Genomic DNA, 20,848 nt, shown 5'->3' with positions numbered 1-20,848 from the left:
ACGAGAGAGAGAGAGAGAGAGAGAGAGAGAGAGAGAGAGAGAGAGAGAGAGAGAAACAGCTAATTACAGGGAACAGGGCTTCTCTAATCAGAAGTGGAAATGGGCTAAAGAAGATGGTATTGTGCTGGAGAGATGGCTCAGTGGTTAGAGCACTGACTGCTCTTCCAGAGGTCCTGAGTTCAATTCCCAGCAACCACATGGTGGCTCACAGCCATCTGTAATGGGATCTGATGCCCTCTTCTGGTGTGTCTGAAGACAGCTACAGTATGCTTATATTAAAAAAAAAAATCTTAAAAAAAAAAAATAAAGATGGTGCTGAGCCTGCGATGACTGAGTTACCAGATGGGAAGGGAAGGAGGAAGGGAGACAAGGAGAGGACACTTCGAGCTGAATGCTCAGCCAAGCAGGATGGATCAGCCCTTCTCCCCACGGCTGGACAGTCCTCTACATGTGGAGTCCTAACTCACAAGTATCCAGGAGGAGAGGCTGGCTGTGTGCATGGACTGCTGCTGTCTCTCTTAAGCCACCGACTGCGTCTAACATGGTGAATGTGAATGTTTCCAGTTAGCAACACAGGTGTGCACCACACTCCTGTCTCTGCTCTCCTGTCTGGGAAAGTTCACACACACTTGTGCCACTGCACCACAGTCTGGACCAGCTACTACTTGGAGATGTTTCCCCCTCAGTCCAACAGCACTTCCTGTAGCGACTTTGAGCTGAGGGTTCTACGTCTTTACTCAGAAAACAATGTCCCTAGACAAGCTTTGCCATCCCACCACACCATACAGACTTCTTTCTGTCGGCCCATCCAGTGGTCTGCGAGCCTTAACAGCAGCTTCCCCTAGTTTCCCACCTCCTGACGGGTCTCGGGCACCTTCCACAGTCCTGAAGGGAGCCTTTTCCCCATCTTCCCTAACCCACTGACCCTGTGTCTTTACTCCTTGTTCCTCTGTATTCATTCCCTTATCAATGTGAATAGCTTTAAGTTTGGTTCTAGGCTGGCAAATCCTCAAAGGAGCCAATACTTTTAATTTCTTTGGGACTATCTACAACACTGGTTCTTTCCCTTCCTGATGCTTCAACCCTTTAACACAGTTCCTCATGTTGTGGTGACCCCCAACCAGAAAATTATTTTGCTGCCACATAATAATTGTAATGTTGCTACTGTTATGAATCATAATATAAATATCTGCTATGCAGGATATCTGCTATGCGACGCTCAGGGGGTCACACTCCACAGGTTGAAAACCGCTGATCTACAAGGTTATAAGGTTTAGTTACCAGAAACTGGGAAACAATGCCAACCGTTTGTCTCCCTCTGCACGCTTGCCGTCCTCAGCCCAATCTTCCCTTGGGTCCTCGCTTCATGCTATACATTCCTATCAAGTCTGTCAGATCAGTCTCTCTTCATTCTACTGGTCAGGACTCACGAAGAATCTAGTAAATCAGGGTTTCTCTGTGCAGCCCTGGCTGTCCTGGAACTTGCTGTGTAGACCAGGCTGGCCTTGAATTCACAGAAATCCACCTGCCTCTACCTTCCAAATGCTAGGATTAAAGACGTGCACCATCACCCCCAGCTCCAAATCTTCTTTTGTATAGAAAAGGAAAATCTATCTACATTTGCCCAATGGCCAAGTATTTACAAATTAAAGGACCCCACCTATAGCATCGCTTAGTTTGTCTGGCTTCTAACAGTAGAATTATCATATTTCAGGTTATCTTTAAAATAAACTGCCTACTGTGTGGGTTAAGGAATCAAAGAAAACATTAATCATAATGTCTCCCTTCGGCCTGTATTTTATTTAACAAGACTAGAAATTCTCCAACAGCAAGAGGGTTCCTGATTATGACAAAAGAGCTGAACAAGCAGAACACTTGTGAGCTCTGTCCGGCTTCTGTCCGCTACGCAGACACAACTGTGGTTGGGGGATGCTCAGGGCTGAGCAGTGCTACACTGTCTCAATTTCCCAAGCATGAACTCTTCACAAGGCCCTTCTCAGAAGCCCTGCTGGACCTCAAGTTGTCTATTCACACAGGACACAATCAATCCTACTGCACGTGCAGACTCCAGTATCCCTTTGTCACGCCAATGACTGCGGCTCTGAGTTCTAAGAATTTCTCAGGGAGGAGTCACCTCGTTAAAGATCACCTCATGTTATATCTTGCTCAAGTGTCTAGCATAATCTCTGTCCTCATTTAAAAAGTATCTCTGTGTGTGTGTGTGTGTGTGTGCGCGCGCGCACATGCGCGTGTGTGCAAATGCACCCAAGTATATGCCTGTACACCACATTTGTGCAGAAGCCAAAACAGGCGTTAAACATGACTGTGAGCTACCCAATGTGGGTGCTGGGAATCAAACCTAGGTCTTCTGCATCACTGAGCCGTCTCTCTAGCCTTGATCTTTATGTTTTGAAGTAAACCTGAATTATGGCTGCTGCTCTCTAAAGCTGGGATTGGCTGTATTGTTTTTAATTTAACCTATTTCTCTGTGGTTGGATTCCTAGGGGCAAGCAATGAGTGCTGCATTCACTTCCTTTGAATGTTGCAGAGTCAACTACAGGACGCTGTCATGGTTGTTTAATACAGCGGTAGCCTAGCCAACCCGGCCGGCGTCACACCTAGTGCAATACTCCACAGAAACCCCCGCTTCTGAAGATGTGTCCTACAGCTGTCACAGTAAGTATGCCGTAAGACTAGAGTCACCAGCCCAAGACTAGGAAGTAGTTCCAAAGGCATTTATCTCATGAGAGGGATGCTTTAGAAGCAAACGCAGACATGAGGAGTATGAGCCAGCCTACCTGCTAGTGAGAGAGGCAACGGACTGTCTCCCTCCAGACAGATGAGCAAGCAGGAAACAGATAACACAACTTGTCTGGAAAGCAAGCAGCAAGATGAGGCACTAAAACCCCATCAGCATACATCATCCTCTCACGGCCCAGTGTCAGCCTCAGCCTCTATTAGCCGCCACAGCAGCACAAGTCCCACACACTTTATCCTGTTTATAATTGCTGATGAGCAGTAATAAGGCCTCCGTGCCTCAGCTCTGTCCGTTCCACTCCGGCACCCACCTATTAGGTAATAACTTTTATTTACAGCCTTGCTTGATAGGCTGTTCTATTAGTATAGCCAGGACCCGAGTAGGGAAAAAGTCTCCTTAATGGGCAGTACCATTGCCAGGGGCTGAAGATTTATACCTCAGCTTTGTGACTGTTCATTCTGGTGAGACTGCATTGGGCACAAGACTCCATTCCTGTCCCAATGTCTTCTCCAAGCTCACACACCTCAGGAGCAGCCCCTGAACAGCGCTGCCTAGACCCAGCCACTGAAGAAACACAAACACACCCAGGAGGAGCATGGAGTGGATTTCCCTATACCACTCGGAAATGGTGTAGGCTCCGACATCTTGCCCCAGTGGAGCAACAGAATAGCTAATTAATGGGTGTTCGGGCCTCTTTCTCCTTGGTAAGAGTGCAAGCTATGATAAAATGAGTGACGATAAAAGTAAAAATGAAAACGTTCTACATGTGTTCACAAACCTAAGCAAACTAAATTTGCTCAAAGCACAGACAGAAAAGGTTCAAATCCAAGGGCCAAGTGTTTCCCTCATCCATCCCACACCCCATCGTGTTCTAAAGCAGCAGCAAGCCACATCGCATGCTCTGGGACAGCCCAGACACAAGTGACTGGTGGCACTGCTAACAATACAGACTCACTCCCTGCATCTTCTGAAACCTGTGCAGACATGTGGTGTTCTAGACTCAAGTGCCAGCGTCGTCTCCACGCATCTACTGCCTCAGTGAGTCTCTCGCTTCACTGTCACACAAGCAAGCGAGACACACTAACTAATAAAAGCAAAACCCAGTGACAGCCAAAATGAAAAAAAGCGTAGGCCACTTTCCTTTACCTCCTCAACCGCCAAAACCCAGCCTCGGGCAGGATCAGCCACTGTGACACACTACCACAGACTACGTGGGAAATACTATTCAATAGGGCAGACATTGACAACGGTGCTTTTCAATTAAGACATCTGCAGCTTTGTCAAACATTTTATATTCATTTTGCCCCCCACTCCAGGATCAAATGAACCTCTTAAGACCTAAAATGATGAATGAACAAGGTAAAAGATTTTAATACTTTTTTTCCTTGCTATGGCAGATTTACTGTTTTGATCTTTCTTCAATGGTTACATTAAATGCAAATGAAAAAGAAAGGGCGATATCTTCCCTAATATTCTACCGAAGGAAACTCGCATACTACGTAAGTAGGTCGAATTTCTCATTTTCTGCCATAAATGCTGAGACTGCAGACCTGAGGACGAACTCTGTCTGGAAGACCAAAAAGGAAGAAACGGGAGTTACAGGTGCCCTCCCAGGAGGAAGAGGGGAGGGAGGAGGGCAGGGAAGACAGGAGAGAGGATTTGATTTTTAAAGCAGAGTTGCCCATGGTGCGTAATACTGAGCACCACAGCTTGATCCACTAACTCAGGGCTTCAGGATTCAATGTTGAACATTTCAGATTGAGATGTTTTTATGAATACCGATGCTGGAGTTAAACCACACAACTGCAGGTAGCACCAAGATGTGCAGGCCACCTCTGACTTAACACAACCCCATCTTTGAGGTTCTGAATCATCTGGAAAGATTTTACAGAACCTCGTGATAAGCCACAGGAAGGAAACCTTCCTGTAGCTGGCTTCTGAATGCCAAAGAGAAGGGCAGTAAGCACATCGGCTGTCCCTCAGCTGGGAGTCTGCAGGGCATTCTCCTGACTTAGGACTGATGCAGAGAGGTCCAGCTCACCAGGAGACACTGCCCTTGGGCAGGTGGTCCTATGGTAAAAGGAAGCAGATTCCGGAACAAGCCAGCAAAGAGCACTCCGTTATGGCCGCTGCTCTAATTCTTGCCCTGACTTTCTTCGAACCAGGAAATTTAAGATGAAATAAACCCCCTTCCCTCCCCAAGTCACTGTCACCACAGTGACAACCCAGACAGTGCCCTGCAACTGCAGTTTTGGAATTCATAGAGAACAAACCCCAGGAGAAGAACATTCCTTTTGCTGCAACTGCAAAGAATCTTTAAGAAAGCCTAACAAAACTTCCCCTTTCCCACAAAACACCTTAACCACAAGAATAAACGAATTTCTCTATATAAGCAATACTGTGTAAGGATGCTGGCCGGCCAGAGCCCCAGCCACCACGCTTATGCTTGTCGTGTCATGTGGTGACTACAAAAGATGAAGGACGAGAGCATTCTTGTGGCGGCTTGTTGCCAAGGAAGCAGACGCTTGCTCCCTTACAGCATATTTGATCTTGGCAGAAAGGTTCTGAGAATTATCAAGGGAGCATATGAAAACACTCCAAGCTCTCTGAAGAAATGTGAGCGGTGGTGTGATGGGCTTTAACTCTCCTGCTCAGCCAAGGCCAACCAGGACACAGATACCCCATAACCTTTCATTTTTTTTCCTGATCAAATTCCGAAATTACTGATGATGCTTATTTTTACCTACCAAAGATTACGGTGACATTAGCAATGAAAACTTCTGCATGGGAGGTTTGGGGCGATGGTTCAGCAGTGAAGAGCACTTGCTACTCTTCCCGAGGACCTGGATTTGGTTCCCAGAACCCACACAAGGGTTCACAGCCCTCTATAACTCCAGTTCCAGAGGATAGGCTATCTTCTTCTGCGCTCCTTGGGTACTAGGCAAATGTGTGGTGCCTACTACTACACAGGCAACAGACTCACACATAAAAATAAAAAATTAAAAAAAAAAATTCTTAAAAAAAAAAAAAAAAGTCTGCCTGTGTAAATCCAGCATCAGAAAGTCTTCCTACCCAGCTCACCACAGAGCCAATCGTCCTTCTGCCACTAGGGCTCCTACTTGTAATCTGCATCTTAGAGCTGCTACAAAGCACAACTTAGGGTCCCCATGTTCTCCCCCGTCCCCAAATCCCCCCATCCCCCGCTCACTGTCCGCCCCATCTCTCACAGTGATGCTGTGAGGCAAGCCACCTTGTTATCGCCATCATAACACCTACCAGCCACCCAGGCTATGACATTATCCTCTAGCAGAGCCTGACAAGGACACCCGAAATACAAGCTGAGATGCCAACCATTCACATTTTTACTAAGCCAAACAGCAACAGATCTAAAGCTGACCTTTCGATCCAAACAAAAAGAAAACATTCCTTTCCCTGTACATTCTCATCTAAAAAGGTTATTTATGTGTACGCAGATACACCCAGCTAATAAGTTATATGGATGGGGGTATGGGTGTGTGTGTGTGTGTGTGTGTGTGTGTGTGTGTGTGTGTGTGTGTGTGTAAGAGAAAGAATATACATGAATTTTAAAAAGCTGAGATTGAGTCTTTTACTAGTGTTCCTCCCATCTCACAACCTACACCTGTGTGTCCTTCTTCACAGACCACACCTGTGTGTGTGTCCGTCCCCTTATTCACAGACTATACCTGTGTGTATATGTGTGTGTCCTTATTCACACACTTGTGTGTGTGCGTGTGTATGCATATGTCCCCTTATTCACAGACCACACCTCTGTGTGTGTGTGTGTGTGTGTGTGTGTGTGTGTGTCCTTATTCACAGACTACACTGCCCTTATTCAGACACTGACTTAAAGAATTATTGTATTCCAGCTGAAGCATCCTTTTTACGAGGTCTCAACATACAGCCCAGACGGGCATCAAACTTCAGGAGAGCCTCCTGACGCACATGCTAAGTGCTGCTTTCCAAGGGTGGGCACCATACCCAACAAAGGAGTCTTCCCTAAGGTCATTATGAACTCAACCCTGAGGCTAGCTTGGCTGGGTCAGGTGGATGTCAGGGCCCAAGTCACAGCTCTGAAGAAACAGCACCACACATGTGTGCTTACTCCCCTCATGAGCCGGCATGGTCTGTCTGGGAGATCCTCAGGGGACACACCACAGAGCGCATGCCAGAAACAGGAACCCTATTCTTTTATTTATTTATTTTTTTCTTTTCTATTTTTCGGAGCTGGGGACCGAACCCAGGGCCTTGCGCTTGCTAGGCAAGCGCTCTACCACTGAGCTAAATCCCCAGCCCCAGGAACCCTATTCTTAAGGACCTAAATATAGAGATTAAAAAGATATGTCTGTCATGGAGCAATAACATGATTCAGAAGCAAAATATCAGAACCACCATGGGCAACATGCTGATTACAAGACAAAGAAAAGAAAAGCGATGGACAGCGCCAACTGCAGTTTTCAGAGCTAATCCTTAACCTACCTTTCAAAATCCAGAAGCCTTGTCGTCCCAAGGCAGGCTTGTCAGGTGGGTCTGGCTGGTCACAGCTACCTTTTGAGGCACAGACTGACTTCTCTAAAGCACAGAGGGTGAACTGACTTCGAACCTTTACTGCCCATGCAGAGAAGCATCAACTTTTAGGAGATGCTCTGAACACTGCATTAACTTCTTCTCTTCCATATCAGAAAGCCCCAACCATTTCCTAGCTGACCATCCTATGTAGAGGCTTAGAAATGTCTGAGAACTCCGCTGCCTTTCACAGACCTGAAAACATTATAGCCAGCACAATTATGATATTTCCATGCAAAAGAGAAGGTAACAACATATACAGGGCGGGCATGACCCTGAGTACCGAGAGTTCTTAAGATATAAATAATGGGTGTCACAGGACCCATAACGAATCAGTGTTACAGTTTCAATATGAAAGACCCCCATGCTCTGATGGTCTGTTCCCAGCTGGGAGCCATTTTGGGAGTCTCTGAAGCTTGACTGGGGGAAGTGGTCGGTCAGGGTGAGCCTCTGAAGGCTCCACCTCCAGCTCCTGACTCTGCCCTAAACTCTGCTTCCTGATGCAGCACATGTCAACAGCAGCAGCCACGATCCTCTCCCACAGCCCTCCCACCATGGGAGACTGACAGTTATACAACAGTGAGCCAAAATGAGCCTTCCCTCCTTTAACTTGTTCCCATGGGCATTTGGTCAGTGGTGGAAAAGAAATGCAGAACCAGCGACTGTGGACTGCTCTGGGAGCAGGGAGGAATGTGGGATGGGCTGAATACACCCTACAGGGTGGCTATTAGACCTACAGGATGGCTATCAGACCCACAGGGTGGCTATCAGACCCGTAGGGTGGCTATCAGACCCACAGGGTGGCTATCAGACCCACAGGGTGGTTATCAGACCTGTAGGTGGCTATCAGACCTACAGGGTGGCTATCAGACCTGTAGGTGACTATCAGATTGACTGAAGTCTAAGGCCAATGGAGGGATGACAGCAAAGTCTGAGCTGCCGAGAACACTGACTCTGCAGGGAACGGGACTAGCAGCATTCTGTCAGAGAATCTAGCTACATCCGGTTGAGTCCTGCATATTCCAGTGAGACTGATTTAAAAACCAACAAACCAACCAACAGATTAATTTACCTGGCACAGGCAACTTCAAGAGAGTGTGACAGTCACACTGTGGATGGCCACCGCTCACTACATCCAGTAGGTTTATAGTGAAAATCAAGAGACAAACAAAGCAAAGCAAAAGGCAGAAAGATGCGCTATAGGCACAGCCTGGAGAGACAAAGAGCACAGCCCTGATTAGAACGGGGACCATCAATGTAGTCCCAGCACTCACTCAGGGGCAGAGGCGGACCTTCTCTGAGTTCAAGGCCAGCCCGCCTACAGAGCTCTGTGGCAGTCAAGACTATAAAAAGAAAATTCCTCTCAAGAAAACAAAACAAAACAAAACAAAACAAAAGAAGGGAGAGGGGTTAAGACCATTAAAGAAAAAACCGTCAACTATTGACTATTGATGAGGCAACAGAAAAGGTGCCTGGAGGGCAAGGCTCCATTCATCAAAAGTTCCACTTGAAACTCAAACTCTTAGAGACTGTCCTTAAACTCGGAGTGCCTGGAGACTGAGCCCAGGGCTGCCGTGGGACCTGGCCACGGAGGGCTCACCCACCAGACACAGACTACCAGCTGTGTAAGACAGGGAACTGGCGACTTCTCAAGCTGGCAGAATCTGGCACCCTCCACTGGTGTTGGATTTTGACAGGCACACAGAACTCAAGAATTATAGAGCTATGGGAGCTGGAACCCAGGGTTGAAGAAAAGCCACTAGCAGCCCCTCTGAGCTCAGGTAACCAGCAGCAGGGGCAGTCATGTGAAGCTCAGAGTAGGGATGCTGGAGTCCTGGAGAGGCCAGGAGCATAGCTGTCAAACAAAGCTGTGGCCGGAAAGGAGCTTGTCTGAGGGAGGAAAGGCTACGAGGGGTTGCTAACGGCAGAGCTGCCCGCGCCTGTCGGGCTCAGAAAGCACCACCACAGCCTGAGTGGAGGACACAGGGCCAACAGGTTGGGATTTCCCCTGCAATGTTTGTCTTGCCACTCTTTCCTGCTCTATCCCCTTCCCTCAGCGAGGAAGAGGACTATTTACTCTGTTCGACTGGGTACTGGAAATGTACTTTCTGGGGAACATTTTATTTTATAGGTGCCACAGTGACAAGTCTGCCTTCTGTCTCAGGTGAGACTTGAGGGTTTTGAATTGTATAGAGGCTGCTAAGACTGGGGATTTTTAAAGTTGGACGGAATACATTTTTGATTATAAGTTGGTGATTTGTCTTACGGACTAGAAGCAGGACACTCTGGCTTCAATGTGAATGACCCCCAGGCTCATGCCTTCAGCAGTCTCCAGCGTTTGTGGTCTTTGAAAGCCGTGGTGGCGTCTTTAGAACTTGGAATGGCAGCAAACATCACAAAAAAGGTCCAGAGTACGTCTGGCTCTGCTGTGACTGGAAGCAGGCTCTGCCCCATACCACACAGCTTCCTTGCTAGAGTGGACTAAACTCTTCCTTCCCCTAGTTTATGCTGGCCAGGTATTTTGATAACATTAAAACATAACTACTACAGCCATAAATAACAACGATGAACTAGTCAGCACGCACTGCGTGAGCTATAGATAGCCCTCTCCTTACACTGAACCTGGAGATACGGTTATGGATATAAACAGACTTGACATGTCAACTTAAAAAAAAAGCACACATTTTGTAAGAATAAAACAAAAACAAAAAACTGAAATCTAACCTAGTTTTAGAAACAGCATTTATAAAGTGCATTACTAAACACTATCACCAAACTTGTGCCTTTGTTTTTCCAAATGTTAATCAGTGACGAGCTTTTTACTGTAAGTCAGAAAGAAAACACCACCAAAACAAAAACGCACCCAATGAAAATGTAAAGTGCAATGTAATACGACACAGACTCGAGCATCTGCAAGGCTGACAGGCAAGTCCTGTCAGACTACTCGCTCGCCATCTTACTCAGGAAACCCTCTCCGTGTCCTGGGCACCCACCATCATTCACAATGAGACCCATCTTCAGAGCTACTCTCCCAAGCTCCCAACAGACAGGAGCACAACTGACTGCACTCCAGGGCAAGTGCTCTGTGCCTCACTCGGGCAGACACGACTCTGCCTGGAGAGCTTCCTCACAGGGCACAGCAGCACTGATGGATGCCAGGACACTTTCACACACCTCTGCCTCCAAGATGGCCACTGGGAAGGACAGAGTCAATCAAATTTTTTAAGAGCTTTGCACATCATGTGCATACTGTCCTCAACAACTGTGTTCACTGCAGTCAAGGCTTTAAGCTGCACGTGGAAACAGTTTATCCTGTTTCTCTTTGAGAGTTTAAAAGGACTGAGTTAAGTTATGAAGAACATCTCGACTGTGACCTTTAGAAAACAATATAATATGAATATAAACCTTAGATATTTTAAACAGCAGGTAGTGTTACTAGAACGGCAAACCATTTAAAATAAATAAGCTATAGGCTAAGGGAGCAGTGGGCATTAGGTCTGCTTCTTTTTTTTTTTTTTTTTTTTTTTTTTTTTTGGTTCTTTTTTTCGGAGCTGGGGACCGAACCCAGGGCCTTGTGCTTCCTAGGTAAGCGCTCTACCACTGAGCTAAATCCCCAGCCCCATTAGGTCTGCTTCTTAAAGGTCTACAAGATTCATGACTTCATGCTTAATAAAAATGTCACAGATGCAAAGATGTTTGGGCACTGTCCATGTGAAAACACTGAATCCAGCAGACCCCGCCCGCAGCTTCAGCATCAACAAGTAACTTCACAAGCCCCTGAGACAAGTACCAGGATGTTAGCTTCCTCCATATACAGCTTCTTTATGCTGTCATCACCTATCATTTGAACACTGTTTGAAAGGAGTCTGGAACTTAGACACACTGCCCAATACTCTGTATTCCGTGCCTGTTTCATATCTTGCCATCCTTGGAGTCTTATCGAGTTGGTAATTTTGATGCCCACTTTGCTGGACCTGGCTGCCAGCACTATGCAGGCCACATGTCTCCTAGCAACATCACTCTCACTTCTGACCAAATTCTACCCAACCTCAAGTACAAAATACATCATTAGACAATCCCCTGGGGTATACATACCAAGTTAGAACCAGTGGCTGACATCTTGGAAGAATTCGGGTAAGAATGGTGTACATACCTGCACCACAGGATCTTTTGGTTGGTGTGATTAACGAGACATGAGCTGTGTCTGTGCATGGCCCACCTGAAAACAAAAAAGTAGGCAACATCAGTCAGGGTCCTTCCACATGTCCATAGCTGCCACGATGAATGAGAAACCTACAAAGGACAGGCCCCCTGCAGATGCGCTGGGAGCATCAGCAGAGGAGAGGACCAGGCATAGTCTCTAAGGAAGGAGGGGACCAGGCATAGTCTCTAAGGAAGGAGGGGACCAGGCATAGTCTCTAAGGAGTTTATATTTTAGCTTAGCATTGACTCTATAAAGTTCCAGTCTTTCTACAGAGTGTAATGTACCTTTCATAAAACATTCCTAAGTCTCACACAATGTTGAAAAGTTAAAGGAAAATTTGATTAGAATTTAGACCTAGGAGAGAAGAATTTACCCAAATTTGGGGGAACTGAGTTCTTCCTCAAAGCAATCGAGGAGATGTATGCCCTTTTTAAATCTCCGTGATCACTATTCTTGGAATTCCCTGTAAAACTGGCCTCAAAGAAGGACACTCACTCCCTATGGAATAGCAACGAGCTTATCAGAAGAAATAAGGATTGTTTTGTATATAAAGAAAGCACTTCTAATCAAGGGAGAACATTTAGTTTTCTTCTAAGAAGCATGCCTGATGTGTCTTCATGGGGTCTTGGTGCGCACAGAGATCTCACAGTGTGGACAGGAGTTAGTTAGCAGGAGGCTTGGAAAACAGCACTTTTATCTGTAGGAGAAGGGCTATCAACACAACACGAAGCTGATACTGATTACCCCCAACACCTCTCAATGACTATGTCCTAACCAGGTAGACAGGAAGCTGCTGTATTAAGGCCAGTCAGTAACTCTCAGTTTGCCCCGAAAGCAACGTTGGCGACTACGAATGAACAGAAGAGAACAGACAGGCAGTGCTAGCTGTTACTCTGAAAAGCCTTGTCGGGTGACTGATGGAGGCAAACAGTTACTTGGCACAGTGTTATGTCATCTATGAGTAGACTTTTATCATTGAAATCGCTCACTGAAAGGCAGAAATGATGAGAGAGCTCCAGGACCTGTTGCTGGGAGCAGTGTCAGCGAGGTCATGGGAAGGTGGTGTGCACCAGCCCAGTCTCTTTCCTTACCAAGGCCGTAAGGGCAGCAGCCCTCACAAGGTGAGGACACATAAGGGGCATCCTTAAAGAGGGGGAAGAACCAAGGAAGCCTGCCGTTCGCTTCCAAGAGAACTCACACACCCACAGATCAGTCTCAGACTTCTATGGGCTGCAGCTTACTCGGAAGACAGAACTTAGGCACTGAAGGACCTCGACAGCAGCAGTCAGTGGTGCAAGAAGAAGAACCAAGGGCCAAAGCATAACAGGTAAGGAATGCCAAGCAAGGGGAAGGGCGTCACTGACCAACATCCCCTGGAAGACGCAAGAATGAGAAAATGAGCCAAGAAAAATTAGAAAACTCAGAGGGCAGGGTAGTTCAACTGAGTGTTTATTCCTGCAAATGCTGCCCACAGCAGATATATATATAAATAACATGTATTAAAATCTGAGGTGCTTACAAGGGCACCTGAGTTTTGAAAATGAGTAACAGAAGAGGCGGTGAGCCAACCACACGTGCCCGTCTTCTCCAGACTGGTCTAGACTCTGGCTTAGGGCTCTCCAAAACACTGTGGGTCCAGAATCCACATATCCTGTTGTTACTGTGCCAATGGCAACATTCCCATTTCTTTCACAACAAAAAGAAACAAAAAAGTTGTCAAAAGCCAGGGAGTTCATGGTAGACTATCTCTGCAAAAGGCTTTATAAACCGTGAGGCTTTCTGCTGTGTCTCATCACAGTGGGCATTTACCAACACTCATGAATTTAAAATATGGGCTGGCAGAACTAATTACGGAGGCAAAAAGATTTTTAAAACCTTTTAATGGAGGTATAATATAAAGGGAACACAAAGAATAGAATACAGGTTGAGAATCCTTTATACAAAATACTTAGGATCAAAAATATTTTGTATTTGGATTTTTTGTTTGTTTGGCTGGTTGGTTGTTTTTAGTGGGTTTTGGACTATTACATAAAGTCATCTTGAGGACAGGAGGTCCCAAGACTGAATGTCACATTCTATTATACTTCACCCAGACCCTGTACACACACCCTCAGCTAACTGAACACAGCATTTTAGTGGTCCAGGACATGAAATCAAATGTGGAATTATCTTTTCTGTCTCCCAAGTCTGATTTTGGACCACTTTGGATGTTTGGATTAGGGGCACTGTCTTAAGTAGTTTTATGTCAACTTGACACAACTTAAGAGTCATTTTAGTAAGAAGAAACCTCAATTGAGAAAATGCTTCCACCATAACAGGCGGCAGGCAAGCTGAGGTCCATTTTATTGAAGAAGGGTTGATGTGGAAGGGGCCAAGTCCATTGTGTAGGTGGCACTACCCCTCGGCAGGGGGTCCTGGAGGGTATAAGGAAGCAGGGTGAGCAATCCATGATGAACAAGCTAGTAACCACCACTCCTTCATGACCTCTGCATCGGTTTCTGCAGCCATCTGCAGCCAGGTTCCTGCCTTGAGTTCCTGTCCTGACTTCCCTGGATGATGAAGACCTCAGGCTGGAAGATGAAATAAACCCATTTCTCTTCAAGTTGCTAATGGTCGTGGTGCTTAACATAGCAATAGAAATTAAGATAGATACTCAAGCTGTATTAGAATGAATTATAGAGCAACCATCGGACTGAAACAGAGTATCCTCTGAGACACTGTAAAGCAGACTCCGGGGCTGGAGAGGTGGTGGTGTCTGACAGCACTTGCTTTTTCAGCAGACCCAGGTTTGGCCCCCAGCCAGGGAATCCAATGCCCTCTTTCTGGCCTCCGCAGGCACAGATACAGTGCTTACACACACACACACACACACACACACACACGTACATATATATACATGAAGGCAAAACATACACACATAACTTTTTGAGACACAGGCTCCTAAGTGGTAACTGTGGAATTCTTTACAGAGTAAATCAGGTGAACAGGACACTTGTGCATGTTTCTAAGTTGGATACATGGTGGAGAAGTCAGTGAGAGTGTATCAGAACTCTTTCTTAAAGAACATCAAAGAAGCCATCCAGGAAAACTAGGAGGAGAGACAAGTACTGGAACCAAACAACAAAAGAAGCATCAGCAACCCATGAATGAACAAACAGGCCAAGCCTGCAAAAGCCCAGGTGATTATCACGTAAAAGAAATTTTACCTCACCTGAAGGTTAAGAGTTTATCTCTTAAAAAAATATTCCTAGTCAATAAATCTCAGTAGGCTTTGGCAAAAAATGCAAATAACCTTATAGCTGCAGAGCACACCCAGCATGCATCACCACAACAGAGTCCCCCAGAGAGCTCGTTAACCCAGCAGCCTAGACCAGTGCATTCACTCCATCAGAGTAACGAACACGCAAGCACAGCTGAGCCCCGAAAAGCTGACATAATCACCAGCGATCACAACATACCCCACAGACAGTAACCTATGGAACACTCATCAAAAGCCTGTGAGTATACCCTGTGTGTGCTACACTATGTGTCATCTAAATCACAGGCACCGTGTGTATGTTTGACACAGGGTTTCTCTGTGCCGCCCTTGCTGTCCTGGAACTCACAGGATCTGCCTGCCTCTGCCTCCCAAGTGCTGGGCTTAAGGGTGTGCGCACCACCATCCAACCAAACCACACAACCTTGCAGGACAGTCAGAGCAGGCAGTAGAGAGGATAACACGTGCTCTTATACAATTAATTACAAACCAACTACTAATAGATATGCACAATTATGGGAAGGGTTTCCACCAACAAGAATTCTGTATGTGCCCAACATGGTTCCAGTCAACAAAATGGTACTGAGAGCTGATGACAAGGGTCAAATAAAGATGTCCCCTCCACCAAGCTGCACCTACAGTGTACCTCGAGCTCTGCTCCACTCCTGTTCTAAACAGGATGGAATCCTCAGTACAAAGGGTGAGGTGAGGGCGCACTGTGTGACTCTGGGGGATTTCGTGAAGACCAGAAAACAAACAAACAAACAAACAAACAAAAAACCAAAACAAAACCAAACAAACAAAAAAAAAGAAAAAAAAAAAAAACAGAAACAAAGTAAATATACTTTGAGGCAGGGCAATTAAAACCACAACCTGTGACCTACAGACGCTCAAGGCAACTGGTGATGCCAAAGGGCTTTAATATTTAGTGCCTAGAATTTTAAGACGGGAGCCCAGCCAGATGCTGGCTCAGACCAGAGTGTGTCCTGCTGGGCAGCCCAGAGGATCCTTTTATGGATACAGGGGAAAGTTCAGTGCTGGGCTCAGAGCCCCTCAGTTCTAGGAACACACTGCTATCTGGGAAACCAGGAGGCTTGTGAAGTGATCGTCACAGCACAAGCTACAGTCACTGCCACTGGCTCTGGGTCACATCTGTAGCCTGTACAGTGGCAGCTTCAGAAAGGTAACGTTTGAGTGTTTATATGTTAAAGTCACAAGGTCTTGGGCTGCAGAGGTGGCTCAGTGGTTAAGAGCACTGACTGCTCTTCCAGAGGTCCTGAGTTCAAATCCCAGCAACCACATGGTGGCTCGCAACCATCTGTAATGAGATCCAATGCCCTCTTCTGGTGTGTCTGAAGACAGCTACAGTGTACTCATAAATAAATCTTTTAAAAAAAAAATCACAAGGTTTCTTATTTAATAAGTTGGGCTCCTGTTGGCTTGACACACAACTTGACACAAACTGGAGTTATCTGAAAAGAGGGAACTTCAAATGACAAAATGCCTCCATAAGACACAGCTGTAAGGCCTTTTCTTAATTAGTGATTGATAGGGGAAGGTCCAGCCCATTGTGGGTGGTGCCATCCCTGGGCTGGTGGTCCTGCGTTCTAGAATACAAGGCCTCTGCACCAGCTCCTGCCTTTGGAACCTGCCCTGTGTGAGTTCCTGTCCTGGTTTTTTTCCAGTGATGAACCATGACATTGAAGTGTAAGTCAAACAAACCCTTTCCTCCCCAATCTGCTTTCCGCCCTGGTGTTTGTCTCAGCAATAAAAAGCCTAACTAAGACGGCTTTCAGGGAAGCAAGGGATTCCTGAGCTTAAGTGGTAGCTCAGGCCCACAATCTCAGCGCTCGGGAGGCTGAGAAAGGAGTATCTAAAAGTTGAAGATCAGCCTAGGCTATACCCCAAGGACCTGTCTCACAAACACAACCTCAACTGCCAGGCAATCGACCAATATGCATGCTTTTTTATTTCCTTTGTCAAAGTGACTAACTTTCCCTAGATTCTTCATTATCTCGAGGTTTAATAACAGACTCGCATATTGCATTTGATGTTATACACAGGACTCCTTCTCCATTTACTTTGTGATTTACAAGTGAATAACGCCTGGGGCAGCCTACCTGCCACGCTTCGTAATCAGGAAGTCTGCGTAGTCTTTTTTGTCTCCCAGGGCTGTCTCTACGCTGATATTAAAGGTGTCACATGGAATGCAGGACCGCATGTGACATATCAAGAACACTCTGAAGTGGTAACTTCAGTTGTGTTCCCAATAAGCAGAGACATTTCGCAGCATACCCAACAGAGCAGTGTGGTTTTTTTCCTGTGAAGTACTGATTTCAGTTCTTCATGTTAGACATGCAGCTAATGTACACTCACTCACTGTAGCCTGGGGGTCCCTGCCCTTCCTAGTGCTGCCACCCTTTATTACAGTTCCTCCTGTGGTGGTGACCCCAACCGTAACATTATTTTCATTGCTACTTCATAACTACACTTTTGCCACTGCTATGAACTATAATATAAACATCATGTTTCCGGATGGTCTTTGGCAATCCTGGTAAAAGGGTCATTCGACCCTCAAAGGAGTCTTGACCCACAGGTTGAGAACTACTGCTCTAACTGTAAATATCAGGACTATAAAAAAGTATGCCATTAACTGTCAACACTCACATTCCAAAGTGAAATAGCAAAATTCTGGAAATTTCAGTCTCCTAGAGTTGTTGGGTACGTAAAACAGCCATGCTCAAGATACTTCAGTGTGCAGTCAGCGCCACAGGTCACCAGACAACCGTGACTACGAGGAGCAGGAAGTACAGGCTCAGCCCACAGCCACCACGGACAAGCAACGCTCACTTCCAGCACTCAAAATCCAAGGCAAAACAAACACGAAAAACAGCATTTCTCCTTTATCTCCAAGTAGAGACCAACAATGTCCTCTAAAAGGTTCTGTTGAAACAGCTACCACGGCTGGTTATTTTTGGCTCCTGGTCCCACCAGCTTTCATCGCCTGTAGTTAAATCATGTGCTAAAGCACATCAATTAAAAAAAATGGACTGTCAAGAAGTCAGTCAGCTAAAATTGCCAGAAGCTCAATAATCCAATATTCCACTATCAGCCCTTCCAAGGTAACTGCAAAACATTAATACACAAAAATATCCACTCTTTGAGCAGATTTATAACACTTCAATTTTCTTGCTTAATTAACATGACATTTACATAACAGTATCTAATTAATTCCCAACGAAAGGCACTGTGGGCTTATTAGAAACGTATCATCCGTTTCTAACCAGCTGGTCAATCTCACTCCATCATGATCCGCACACTGTTTACTTTCCAGAAGCTCTCACTTCTCCACTCTAACGGTGACCTCAGACAGACCCAGCAGTCACAAGCCAGTTTGCTGATGGAGCTTTTCAGAGGAGACTGAGCAATGCAAACGAAAACTCGATATTGCTGTGGTCATGCTGAAAACAGAAACCTATACAAATATTCACATACTCTAGTTCCTGAGTAATAAAGAAGTCCCTTCTCTGAAAGCCTGCAACACAAATGTGGTGACTTTAAACAGCAAAGCACTGACAGTGAGGACAAGCAGGGGAAGCCCTGGCTGCAGAAGAGACAAGTCACCCTTTCAGAAAGACAGCCCCTCAGAAACCCGTCACCCTATAGCTGCAATTCAGAAGTCACTATAATCAGAAGGGGTGTGCCTAATCTATCTACATCACTGGGTCTGAACAGCACTGCTGACGAAAAACACGTGAACATTTAATGAGTGACTGGACAGTTCCACAAACACTGCTCATTGCAGATGAAATTTTCCCACAACATCTTCCCATGAAGCAGCACCAAATTCTAAGAGCCAGGTCAGGAGTGCTCTCCACACCCGGACTCATGGATCCTTCCAGAGCACTGGGGCCACTGCACTAGGATCAGAGGCCATGCTCGCTGCTGGCCTCTAAGCACTGAGGTCAGGAGCTTCAAGAGTAGAGGAGGTTTAAGCCGCCTAGCTCCTAAGTGTTCAAAACCATGCTATATCCGATAAAACAATCCAGGCCAACGCCACTGAATACCTAGAACTGTCATTCTAGTTGAAACAGTTTTGCTTTTTAACCACATTTACATGTTAATCTAACATGAAAGCTCCGAAACTTTCGGTCCTCAAGTAATCTGTTTATGTCTAAAGTGACCACACTTTGGTTTATACCTACTCTATTGACCAAGAACTTATCTAAAATTTAAACACACAAAGACGTTAATATTTCACTTAACTCAAAAAGTTACATCTTAATACAAAAATACTTTTATGAAACACAAGTATTTTTAAGAGTCATGGGCCTATAAAAGGTAGCATTCAAGCTTTGCAGCACACCGGCAGAGGCGCTGACACTGTGCAACCGTACAACTTCACGGGACACAACAGTGAACTCTCACGCTGCTCGGTCTTCAAGGTCTCCTACCCTCCTTCCAAGCCAAGCCTCTCACGTCACCCTCGGCAGAGACTCATCCATTCTGAAAGTGTGTGCAGGCGGAAGGGGATAAAGCTGATGTGAGCGCATAACCACCGATCTCAACCACCACAGTCTGGTTCTGCCGTTCCCTAGAAAGACTGCAGTGTTTCCTGAAACTCACCTCATTCTAGGAGAGCAGCTAACTGTGTGCAGGGTCAGTTGTTCAGATGAGAATGTGACGAGACCTCAGAACAAGAAGCAAGGAAGGTTATCTTGGGGGTCAAAACCAAAACCCCTTTGAGGAAAGTTTAAAATTTTTTCCCCTAATTTTAGACACTGCTTTTGTTGCCTCAAAACGAAGTACGTTTAATGTGGATATGGAATCAGGGACTGTCGCCCGTGTACTTTAGGCTTTGATTCTGAGGACTTACAGGCTTACCTCAGGCCCGAATGGGACTTGATTATTTGCACCTCTATCATCCGACACAAGCCTGACTTTCTAACACTGATGCAGACACTCAGCATTGAGCCCTCACTGCTCTTGGAGAGGACCTGGGTTTCGTTCCCAGAACCTACATAGTGGACCTCACAACTGTTAACCCGAGTACTGGCAGGGGGCGGGGAGGTAGGATGGGGTGGGTCTGATGCCTTCTTTGGCCTCCATGAACACTGCACATGCACACTACATGGTGCACATGCACGCATACAGGCAAGACACTCAAAAACACAACAAAATAAATAAAATAAAAACGAAAGTATCAAGACCATTCCCATGAATCTTATCTGCAATGGGAAATGCAAAGAGCTGCCCACCTCAGAAAAGGACTTGTGTGTACTCTAAATAAGAGGCCTCGGGAAGAATGGGATGACATCTATCCAGACCTCAGGTGCTGCCTTGTGCAGTTTTAAGAGGAGTCAGGGACAAAAGTCTTCTCTCCTCGATGCTCACTCAGTCCCTCACACGTGTGTCAGAGTGTCCCTGTGTGAAAGGCCCCGCTGCACACGGTCCACACTGCCAGGTCTTAGGGATTCCTCTTTGCCTGAGTGACTGGGATGTCACAATTTGAACCATGTAGTCAAAGGGTTGTACTGATAGTCTGAAATTTTACAAGCCCTTCTCTAGAGTGGCACCTCTAGCGATGGAAACGTGAAGGGGCTCTGGAGCAGTGGAGGAGCCGAATGTCAAGTATAAAGTAGACGGTTTGTTTTCTTTTGTTTTGGTTTTGGCCCTGGTAGTTCTGAGTTTTCAGAAAATTGAATAAATGGAAAATATATTTCTGCAAAGTTAAAATGACGACTTCTAGCACATCAAGTGGATGCCTCTCTTAATGACTTTTCAGCCAAACACTGTGTCATAAACAAAGCATGGGTTTAGTTTAAGGTCATCAGTGTCACCTGTTTCCTGTACCTACACCAAAGACAGGACAGCTGCAAAGGCTTGGTGGTGACATGACATGTTCACTGTGGCCTTTCCCTTCAGACCAGTACAGAGTATTAATCTAATAAGGTATCTCCTGAATCCCTCTCTGATAAGATCACTTCAAAACCACGTCAGATCAGCAGTGAGTGGACAATTTACAGCCCTCAGGGAAAGCTACAGA

The 20,848-nt window shown here is 45.9% G+C and overlaps 1 protein-coding gene across 1 annotated transcript in view; it reads right to left on the bottom strand.

Annotated features, from left to right (window-relative positions):
- Window positions 1–20,848, bottom strand: part of Zfand3 (zinc finger AN1-type containing 3) — a 196,196-nt gene that overhangs the window by 37,671 nt on the left and 137,677 nt on the right. The window contains exon 4 of the mRNA NM_001012175.1: window positions 11,496–11,561. Coding sequence (NP_001012175.1) covers window positions 11,496–11,561 — 66 coding nt within the window. The remainder of the gene's footprint in view (window positions 1–11,495; window positions 11,562–20,848) is intronic.

The sequence above is a fragment of the Rattus norvegicus genome, chromosome 20, assembly GCF_036323735.1.
Source record: "Rattus norvegicus strain BN/NHsdMcwi chromosome 20, GRCr8, whole genome shotgun sequence".
Classification (NCBI taxonomy): Eukaryota; Metazoa; Chordata; class Mammalia; order Rodentia; family Muridae; genus Rattus; species Rattus norvegicus.
This window is presented reverse-complemented; position numbering and strand designations above follow the sequence as displayed.